This window comes from Stomoxys calcitrans, chromosome 4, assembly GCF_963082655.1.
Source record: "Stomoxys calcitrans chromosome 4, idStoCalc2.1, whole genome shotgun sequence".
NCBI classification, from domain to species: domain Eukaryota; kingdom Metazoa; phylum Arthropoda; class Insecta; order Diptera; family Muscidae; genus Stomoxys; species Stomoxys calcitrans.
Window position 1 is genome coordinate 37,957,069 of NC_081555.1, and position 10,432 is coordinate 37,967,500.

A 10,432-nucleotide genomic window follows, 5' to 3' on the forward strand; every position below is an offset into this window, starting at 1 on the left:
CTTAACGCTTTTTCACTTGTTCAAGGTTACTTTTTAGTATTTTGAGCGCATAATACGCTGATTACTGACTATGGTGTATGTCCATAGTGGCATTGGCCCGATTAATATTCGCACCATCTTTTCAACATAATCTACCCTAAGTTATTTCTTGGTCATGTGTTTATTTTAAAACAAATTTTGACAAAATCGCCGTGTAAATTCCCTGAGCTTCTTTTTTTTAATTTTTCTTAAAAATGCAATGATTTGTCAAAACTAGTCCATTTTGACAAATCTATAGGACAGCAATGTTTTGCAGCTGACTTAAAAGCAAGATAAACCATTTTCAGATTTCCTAAAATTGTTATAAGGTATATAATTTTTGGGTGGATATCCCGTCCTTAATTCCTCGATAGGACATATTTGTTCCGCAACGTCTCATAAACAGCAAAGCCGATGATCGGCAAGATTATATACCCAGCAACATTTTTTTTTTTAAATTTTACTTCCAAAACTACATTAAATGTCATGATTTTAACATAGGGCTGTCGCACGAAGTATGCTCCTTTTTTCTTCAGCCAGTTTAGTCAATTGCATGCTACTTTTTTCAATATTTTTATAGAAAAAAGAATGTAATTCACTGAAATAGATGAAACAAAAAAGTAACATTTCTCATGCTACAACCCTACGTTAAAATCATGACATTAGGCGTGAGTGGCAGTCTATCTTCGTAACAGATTCAAACTATTTTAGTCCATTGTGATACACTCTGCAGAAGATATAACGCTTTGATATTACAAAAAGGGCAACTTATTTAATACTCGTATATTACACGGAACGACTAAACTTAGCATACTCAATGCTAATTTAAATTATTGGGTTGCCCAAAAAGTAATTGCGGATTTTTCATATAGTCGGCGTTGACAAATTTTTTCACAGCTTGTGACTCTGTAATTTCATTCTTTCTTCTGTCAGTTATCAGCTGTTACTTTAGCTTGCATTAGAAAAAAAGTGTAAAAAAGTATATTTGATTAAGGTTCATTCTAAGTTTTATTAAAAATGCATTTACTTTCTTTTAAAAAATCCGCAATTACTTTTTGGGCAACCCAATACTTGCCAAGATGAAGAAATAGAACAAACTTTGTCACTTTGGATGGTGCTACTTGTGGTGCGACATTGTGTGCAGTGCCGCTAAGACCTCCAACTGAAAGACGCTACACCCGTCCAGAAGCCGGTCCGTCTGATTACCTGATTCCAAGTAAGGCCCGATATCGTTTAAGACCCATAATGGTTTATCAAATTTTAATCGGCAGTGGGTCCTCGGCCTGTTCATTCATTAACACAATAATTAAAAAATGACTTAAGTAAATCGCTTTTAAAAGCAAGCATTTAACATGGTCGTATTCAACTTATCGTATCTTTATTGAGGCAATATTTTCGACATCACATTAATGAAACCTTTCACATAGTATGTACAATGTACATACATATGTAGGTATATATATTCAGTCGTCTGTTTCTAATCACAGAAGCAAAATAATTTTGATAAGCAAATTTGTTTGTCATGCCCCTTACGCATTCAAAACAAATTTGATTGAATAAATGTGTTCCACAAGCACGAGTGTTGGCGGCTACCTAACTGAAGGATTCACCAATCAAATTTGTTTTTTGTTTGCTGATAAGAGTTGTTTATTTTTGACCAAATAAAAGTAAAAATTGTACAAACGGTAATATATTTTGAATTTAAAACTTCTCCCAAACAACCAGATAATGACTAATCGATCATACAAATCGGATTTAAAACAAAAAAAAAAAAACTGGCCATTTTCCTTTTCAAAAATATCGACACAAACACCAATAACCCAAAACTGAATAAAATCAATATACAAATCACGGCTAAATTAGCCGTATATACAAATGTATGCAGATGCTAAATTAAGTCGCCATTTTCATTAACTTTTATGATTTTAACACAGCTGCTGTTCTCCGCAAGAACTTCTTCAAAAGATTTTCCTTTTGTATTGGCAAACATTCCAACGTTGTCAATAATTAAATGGTTCACAGAGCATCCGTCGCATTGAAGGATGACAACGCCACTAGTATATGCCTGTTCGGAGACTTGCTTTGTATTGCGAGTATTGCACAGTTTACAACGGTACACTATATCGACTTTGCGTATCATCCGACGGTAGTTTTTCAAGGTTGTTGGTGATATGGATCCAGAAGTGGTTGAGGTAAGTTTTTTTCCTGTAAACACTGTAGCATCCAAAATTGTTTTTGGTATGAGCAGAGGTTCTTTTGGCCTTCTTTGTTCATTTTTCGTTACATCAGCATCAGCTTGTTGGAGATTAGGAGTAGCTGCATTTTCAACTGGTTGTGTGATGTTAATAAGGGCATTTTGTCCATTTTGCCGGAGGTAGTTAAGTGTTCGAGAACTGAAGATGTTACGCAACGTATTCATTGTTATTTTTGTTTACAAATTCATTCCGACTTGTTTGGATGGTTTGTCTTGATTGTTTTTTTTTCGTATTTTGTTTGTTCTTTTCCTCACTTCAGCCCCCGAATTTGATTAGTACCCCTTTCGCAAAGATTTAACAAATTTGGATGTTCACATGCAAAATACCAAACAACAGCTGATTATAGAGTGGATAGGGATGTCGTATTAAAATCAAGGTAGATTTAAAGAAGATAGGGACATGAACGCAGAAGTTAGGCAAATTTATACAAGGTAAAGTTACTAACCCAACAACAACGAGATCATTTATGCAACGCTGTGGGGATGGTAGCCCTATTTCCCACTAGGCTGTCAAATTGATTGGCTAATTGATATTCTAGTTTAGCAATGATAATGCTAAACATGCAGCAGCTAAAAGATCAAACGATTTTTAATTATAAGCGTGTAAATTATAAATAAAAATGTGAAAAGAGGAACAAACTGTGAAAAAAACATTTGACGTTCTAGTGGGATTTGGATACAGCTCTGAAATGGGAAAATTTCATTAGCTGGGCTTGTGACTTTACCTTGTAGCCCAGAACATGGCATAATTATCAGGTATTGTGCCGTAAACAGCTGAGTACAATTTTTTCTCGCGAAGTGCAATCTGTCAACGAGATTTGGTTGTGTGTGTGTGTGTTTTTGAGTTAAGAACTATACAACACCCAAACAACAAAAAATAGTGCGAACTAGTTAAATACACAAAATTAGAGTTGCACTAATCACTGAGTTTGATAGATAGTGCATCAAACATTTTGTTGTTGGGCAAGGCGGATTTAAAAAGGTGGTTCACACGAACAGCTGTTAACAGCCGGCCAGGTTTGACGGTGTTAAGATATCAGATTTTTGTTTGCATTCTCTTTGTTGTCATCTTCTTTGTTGCCTATTCTCTGCTCACGTACGCACAAGAGAAAGAAGATAACAATCCCATGGCAGCCGGTTGTACGTACCGGATTGACCCGATGAATTCCTTCATCGGCAAGGGCTGCCGCGTCAGTGTATCACACACTGCTACTACAACAACAAGATAACAACAAAACGAAAATCTGTCATCTTAATACCGCCAAACCAGTCCTGCTGTTAACGAACAGTTGTTAAGCAAAAAGCGTAAGTCCACCTTTCATTGATGCACTTTGTGTGTTAACTTATCGCTTGTTCTTACTGGGTAGCAAGGTTTTATAAACAAATAACAGCTGTTGCTAATCTCCGGTTAATGGTACATTATACATAACCTAATCATCTTTCACTTACAACTTTATTTATTGTAGTAATTTCAAATGATATAAATAAAATGAATTTAAACAAGCTACTGAAATGGAAGCAAATAAATCATGGGATACTACGGACATTGTTTAGGAGTTCGAGCAATTTCAAAAGACAACCTTTAGTTGCTAAGATTGATCAATTGGCAGAAATAAAACGGTCCCGTTTTCAGGGTCGTTCTGATATGACCGGTTTGGAATGGAGCCAATTAAGAGAATTTCTAATACATAACTTTAAACACATTAATCGTAACAACGTCGATGCCGTTATAGTGGGTGTATGCAATGAGTCCCAGCAATTGCAGCTGGCAAAAAGTTACATTAAACACCTTAGAGAAAATGGTAATGAGCCCAATGATGCTACTTTTGGGAAATTGCTGCGAATTTATAATAGCGTCTACCATGCAAGAGGAGGTAATGAGAAGTCATTAACCGCAGAGGAGCAACATGAAATATTAGAAATTTATAAAAATATTCGCAGCAAACATGAAGTTCTCGATTCGATATCGTGTGAAAATCTTATTTACGGATTGGTGACAACAAATAATTGGAAAGAAGGTCTTGAACTAATGGAAATGATGAAAATTACAGCGTCGCCAACATTGCCGGCGTATACTGAAATGGCAATCAAAGCTTTCCGCACAAAGGATATTGTTTTAGGATGGACGTTGTTAGAGCAAATGGTGGAGCTACGTAAACAACCCAAATGTGAAATATTTCTTGAATATATCAATGCTGTATCGGCTGATGTGAAAACTGTAACGGCTGAATTAGATAGGCTATTTGTTTTCCTGCAGACACACTATTTGGTCATAACGGAAAAGGTAGCAAAAGCTATTGTTGAGCTTTCCCTAAACCATAGCCATATATTGTCGGCGAAACTGACAAATCTGCAACGATTTGGCAAATGTTCCTCTTGCAGTCTGCATTTAGAAAATGTATCATTGTGCGACAGTGACTTTTACAAACTACAAAATGCATTTTTGGACAAGGTTCTCATACGAAATGATGTCTTTCAAAAGTCAACTCCCGAGGAGGTAAAGAATTTTTGTGAATATGTTGACAAAACCGGCCCATATGATTGCGTTATAGATGGTTTGAATGTGGCCTACTCGATGGGAAGCAAAAAGCCACCACAGGTTTATGCGAACTTGGTAAGAATCTGTTAAAGAAATTATTAAAAAAAAGTCATATTTACAAATATAATCTCTTCTCTTATTCCAGTTGGCTTCTGTTGTGAAATATTTTAACAACAAAAATAAGCATGTTTTGGTTTTAGGCCGCAAACATATGAATAATTGGCCCAAAAAGACAATGCAATACGTGAAGGACAATGCTGCTATGTTTTTGGCAAATGATCTGTAAGTTATGATAAAATTAATTTATTTTGTAAATAACAAATATTTCATATGAAATTACATGACCAGCTAAGTTAATCTATTCGCGACAGAGTCCAAATCATTAGCCATATCCGTTTAAAAAACTTGAAAAGTGTATATAAAAGTTTGGTATAGTCAATAAATTGATTTGAATTCCTGATGCTCCATAGGGTTCAGATGTTGTCCGATTTGTTGACATTTGGTAATGCAAATTACGTATATATTGTTCCAATGTGATACAAAAGATAAAGCTCCCGTATATATGTGGTTGTTGTTGTAGCCACATTGCATGTGGAGGTAGCAATACTCGTCAAGCTCCTGCAGGCAAGCAAGCCCGTTCCGGTCCAAAGTACCGATCGCCGCGGGAACAGGTTGGCCATTGGTTATTTAAAGGCGCCAATAACTCGCCTTGTCATATCGAGTATCATAGGCACTCAGTATTTGTGCAAGAGCCGGTGGCGCCCCACAGCCACTCCGCTCAATACCGCTGATTGTCCGCGACTACCGTTGCAGCAAGTCCGTTTGAAGCATTTCGCAATCCGCAACCTGTGAACGCGCCCGGTAGCTCGCAGCTAAACTTCTCGTGACAGCACTGAACATCACACAGATCGAACCTCAATGTCCCAGCCTGTGTTGTTGTTGTAGCAAAATTTTCATGTGGAGGTGGCAATCCCCGTCATGCTCCTTCAGGTGAGTAAGCTCGTTCCGGTCCAAAGGACCGATCGCCACGGAAACAGGTTGGCCATTGATTTTTTAAAGGCGCCAATAACTCACCTTGCCATATCGAGCATCATAGGCATTCAGTATTTATGTATGAGTCGATGCCGCCCGGCCTCTCAATGAGACTCTCCGCTCGATACCGGTGATTATCCGCGACTGCCGTTGCAGCTACTCCGTATGGAGCTAAGCTCCTCGTGACAGCACTGAACATCACACAGATCGAACCTCATTGTTCCAGCCTGTGTGGTGCTCACAGTTATCCCGTGGCAGGTTCCGGCCTGTGTGGTGCTCACAGGTATACCGTGGCGGGTTCCAGCCTGTGTGGTGCTCACGGCTATACAAAATATATATGTATATATACATTAGGGCGGTCCGATTTTTTTTCTTTTTAATCGTTTAGCAAAACTGTAAACTACATGAAATCCTAAAAAGAAACAATATATCCAAAAATCCCAATCCGCGCCTCTCGACTTAAATAATAGCTTTTTCCAAGTCGAAGGGTTGATTTTATTTTAGATACATGGTTTCTTCGGAAAAGTTTCTTAAAATTTCTAATAAATGAATATTTTTTCTTCATCCATGCAAATCAGCCCGCCCTTTTATACATATTTGTTCGATTTTGACTAATATGTTGTTTAACGATTCTAATGGAATCTGGCACGAAGGATTCTCTTATGACTCCTGACATTACTGACGAATCATAGATATCGGTTCGAATTTATATATGTACGAGTATCTCCCAATTTTCATTTTTAGAGCCTTTGCAAGCGCATTTATCAACCGAAATTCACAAAATTTAGCTCTTTGGGCTTTTTAAATCGATTCACTCATTTAAATGTTATGCAACCGAAAATTCTGCCCATGAACATTCCATTATGGAACTGGGGCAAACTTCTCAAAAATCAATGAGTGCTGTCCGATTCAATTTTATGCTCTATGATAATGGACCTCCTTTCTATAGCCGAGTTCGAACGGCGTGCCGCAGAGCGACACCTTTTTGGGGAGAAGTTTTTAAATGGCAAAGTACCTCAGAAATGTCGCCAACATTAGGAGGGGAAATTTACTTTTTTTTTAGTTTGAACCCTGCTAATAGGCAACACAGTATCACACGGACCTAAAATTTCACACTTTCTTTTAGTTATCGCATTAACATACATATATTATTGCCAAAAATTTTTAAGCAGCTTTGCTCCAGAGAATGCCAAATATGTGGGCAAGCTCGTTCCGGTCCATAATAACCCTCATGTGGGAACGCTCTGCCTGAGACTCTCCCTACGATACCGCCGATTGAACACGACTGCAGTTGCAGCACTCCACTACCCGCAGCCTGTAAACACACCCGGCAGCTCTCAGCTGAGCGCCACGAGACGACGCTGAACACCACACCTATCGGAGCTCTAGAGTTCTAACCCGTATGGTGTAGCATTGTCCTTTTGTCTGCTATGTTATTGTATGTATCCAAATCTAGAAACTCGGCGACTAAGTTGTGGTGCGTCCAAAGGGATCTAGTCCCTAGACGAGTAACATTAGCTGTGCTGTTAAACAGATGGCGCTTGTCGTCAGGCCTCAGGTTACAATCGAGCCACACATCCAAAACGCTGTATCAATCCTAGCTCTGTTGGAGTTGAGGCGGCTGCATCTGCCAAAACACAATTGAGCCTGAATTACCGTGGTTTGCCGAGGGACGCTAACGGCTGGCGTCGATCTACAAAACTTTCTACTCGGTAGCTGTTCACCGCTTCTGCTACCGTGTATGCATGTATACTAGCCAAACCCGTTTAAACGCTGCCTGATCTAGAGGTTTTCTTTTGTAGGGCTGAACCTCACCACCTAGATCATGTAGATCTACCCTGATGTCTCTCTGGCCGGTGTATGTAGTGAAGCATTTCCCCTTTTACGACAATTAATTTAAGAGTTAAACATCCTTGGGTGTCAAAACATATGTTTTGTAATGATTTTTGTATGATTTACATATCAATCCTATCTCTCACTATTTCACAGTTCCCACGATGATCCCTTTCTTCTGTATGCGACATTAAAAAGTGGCCAAAGAACCGACTTCTTTTCAAGGGATTTTATGCGGCAACATGCCTTTCTGCTTGGCCCTGATTTGAAAGGAATATTTCGTCGTTGGCAGCAAGAACATCAATATTCGCTAATAACCCAAACGAATAGCGGCAAAATAATCGTTAAAGAGCCCATACGACATTTAATATGTGCCCATAAAGTTAAGGACCGATGGCATGTGCCATATAAACAGCAGTATGAACAGCATGTATCTGATAGCTTCGAAGTACCTGATTGCTGGATGTGCATACAATTACTGCAGAAAAAATAAATAAAGAAAAAAAACGAGGAATTGTTGGCTTTTGTTTTCATATCAAATTCATATTTAGTTACGCATTGTTAGATCATTTTTTTTTAAATATTATCTAAATTTTCTGCAAAATGGCCAGTGAAAATGTAGAAGATTGGGACCAGCCTTTACCAATGCCAATGGACTCTCCAGATAGTGGTGACGAAGGGCTGTCATATGAAGATCGGGTTTATAAAGCAAACATGGGTAAATTACAAAAATACGTGGAGAAAATGTGTTATGCTCCTGTCAAACCCCCGAAAGCAAATCTGATTATAGAGAATTTGTCCAAGCCCAAGAAAATTCAAATTGTTTGTACTGCTGAGAATTATAGCCAAACTGCAGAGCCTCCAGAAAGAGGCCAGCGTTATAAACGCTTAGCAAGCAAATATAAGACCATGACTACAGAGTAAGAATAACATAAATAATCTTAATAATAATATAGTCTCATCAAAAGATTTCTTTTAACTTAATATAATAATTCAACTTAGTTTAGAAATAGCATATTGTTTAAGAAATTTATGGAATATGTATTCTGTTTTCTCTTTTGCTGCCTAGTGAATTGCAACAAATTATAAGAGCAAATAATTTGAAGGCATCTCAAAAGGAGAACATGCAGAAACGTAAACATGAAATCTACTATGATATGCTAAATAAATTGGAACAGCGAAGTCGTTCGCAATATTTGAAATTCTTGGCCAACAAATTTATAAATTTTGTGGCAAAACTAGCTACAACAATGAATATACCTTCCACATTGGTCGATCCCTATGCACGCATGCAACGCGGACTTTTTTGTGACATCTTATTGGCTATCGGTGTTCAGCCTAGTAGTCAAGCAGCTGTGTACTACAATTCAAAAGAGGCAAGTGAATACGAGGTGTGTCACAGACTCTCCCATGCCATACTCAGTTTGGTCATAAAAGCTTTGGACTCAGCCGCAACAAGAAATGTGGATAACCTGCAACCCATACAAGCGGACTTCGACATGGACAGTTATATTAAAGATCGCCTAATGAGCGCCGCTGACAGGAAAGTATAAAAGGCAATTTCAATGGGATATTCGTTCTATTAGTCGAAAAACAAATTTACTTAAATACTCAACATTTTGAACTTGTCGTTAGACGCAATAAATTAAAATACATTTTGAAACCAAAAAGAGCTATTTATTCGCCTAATACATTTATTCCAAATATTCCTCTTTTAAATAGCAAAAAAAAATATTTCTTTTATTTAAATGTATGTAAAAACTATTGCGTTAGCGCCTTGGCAGTACAGTTTACAACAACGGTTTTAGAATTCGAAAATGGCAATGACAAGCGTTCGCACCCAAGGTAAATGTTGGCAACATGTAACTTCAACATATACATGTTTCGTATGGCAAAATATACAAGTCAATTGTTTCGCACGGATGTGGCCGACAACTACAAACTGTCCCACTTAAGGAGAGTATTCTGTTCAGGTTTCGGAATTGTTGCAAAAAATATTAACAAAATATCATAATTTGCTTAAACGTAATTACATGCATTTTTGTTATACTAACTCAATCTAAAGGTCGTGTTGCAAAAGTGCAACTCTGCACACAAAGCTACGCGGAAAAATTAAAAAATGTTCAACGTTGGCGCTTGAAACCGAGCGTCATTCGGTGTTGCAACACTTGAAGTAGTGTTTTTGGTCGTCAAAGTTAAAATTGTTTAACTTTTGAGAGTTGTCTTTTTAACATATGTTTGCAGAAATTAAATTTTTTTATGCTAATGACCTGAAAGTAGCAATAAAGCACAATTAGTCCTAGTGTAATATAATGGCAAGATTGTGTTGGTGCAGAAAATTAGCTATAAATATATTAAAGTAAATTATGACCCCGTAATACGGATTTAATGGCTCGAACATAAGTTTTCCCTATATAAAATCAGCTGACGAGAGCTCTGAATCCGGATTTAATGAGCAGTGTTAATGGGGTTTAAGATATTTTGTTGAACAACTAAAAACAGAGTACCCTGCATAGAGAATCAACCCATTCGTAGCACAGAAATCAAGTCAAAGGACTCGTCCATGGGTCAATTTAGAGGTAGCGTCATTAGCACAACAACAAAAATCTACCCCCAACAATTCTACCTTGATTGACAAATGCCGTTTAATCCCATGGCAGCCGGTTTTACGTACCGAATTGATCCGATGGTCAAACCAAATCCAATTTTAACATCAAACATTAAAATTGGCAATTTCCATTAAAAAATATATATAC

General features: G+C 37.6%; 3 protein-coding genes across 3 annotated transcripts; 2 read left to right on the plus strand and 1 right to left on the minus strand.

Annotated features, from left to right (window-relative positions):
- Positions 1–1,364: 1,364 nt before the first annotated feature.
- On the minus strand, positions 1,365–2,614 carry LOC106083552 (uncharacterized). The gene has a single exon (XM_013246641.2). The coding sequence runs from the start codon at positions 2,435–2,437 to the stop codon at positions 1,907–1,909; it is 531 nt and encodes a 176-aa protein (XP_013102095.1). The 5' UTR covers positions 2,438–2,614; the 3' UTR covers positions 1,365–1,906.
- A 1,066-nt stretch (positions 2,615–3,680) lies between these two features.
- Positions 3,681–8,253, plus strand: LOC106083551 (mitochondrial ribonuclease P catalytic subunit). The gene is made up of 4 exons (XM_013246640.2): positions 3,681–3,686; positions 3,739–4,886; positions 4,957–5,093; positions 7,833–8,253. The coding sequence occupies exons 2-4, from the start codon at positions 3,762–3,764 to the stop codon at positions 8,167–8,169; spliced, it is 1,599 nt and encodes a 532-aa protein (XP_013102094.2). The 5' UTR covers positions 3,681–3,686; positions 3,739–3,761; the 3' UTR covers positions 8,170–8,253.
- LOC106083576 (uncharacterized) lies at positions 8,197–9,346 on the plus strand. Its single transcript, XM_013246694.2, has 2 exons — positions 8,197–8,596; positions 8,746–9,346. Exons 1-2 carry the CDS (start codon positions 8,280–8,282, stop codon positions 9,227–9,229), a joined length of 801 nt encoding a protein of 266 aa, XP_013102148.2. The 5' UTR covers positions 8,197–8,279; the 3' UTR covers positions 9,230–9,346.
- The last annotated feature ends 1,086 nt before the right edge of the window (positions 9,347–10,432 follow it).

Bases quoted from the DNA above. Each gene is read 5' to 3' on its own strand.
- LOC106083552 (XM_013246641.2), bottom strand. From the start codon at position 2,437: ATGAATACGTTGCGTAACATCTTCAGTTCTCGAACACTTAACTACCTC.
- LOC106083551 (XM_013246640.2), top strand. From the start codon at position 3,762: ATGAATTTAAACAAGCTACTGAAATGGAAGCAAATAAATCATGGGATA. The intron at 4,887-4,956 runs GTAAGAATCTGT...CTCTTATTCCAG, and splicing joins CACAGGTTTATGCGAACTTG to TTGGCTTCTGTTGTGAAATA. The intron at 5,094-7,832 runs GTAAGTTATGAT...ACTATTTCACAG, and splicing joins ATGTTTTTGGCAAATGATCT to TTCCCACGATGATCCCTTTC.
- LOC106083576 (XM_013246694.2), top strand. From the start codon at position 8,280: ATGGCCAGTGAAAATGTAGAAGATTGGGACCAGCCTTTACCAATGCCA. The intron at 8,597-8,745 runs GTAAGAATAACA...TTTGCTGCCTAG, and splicing joins TATAAGACCATGACTACAGA to TGAATTGCAACAAATTATAA.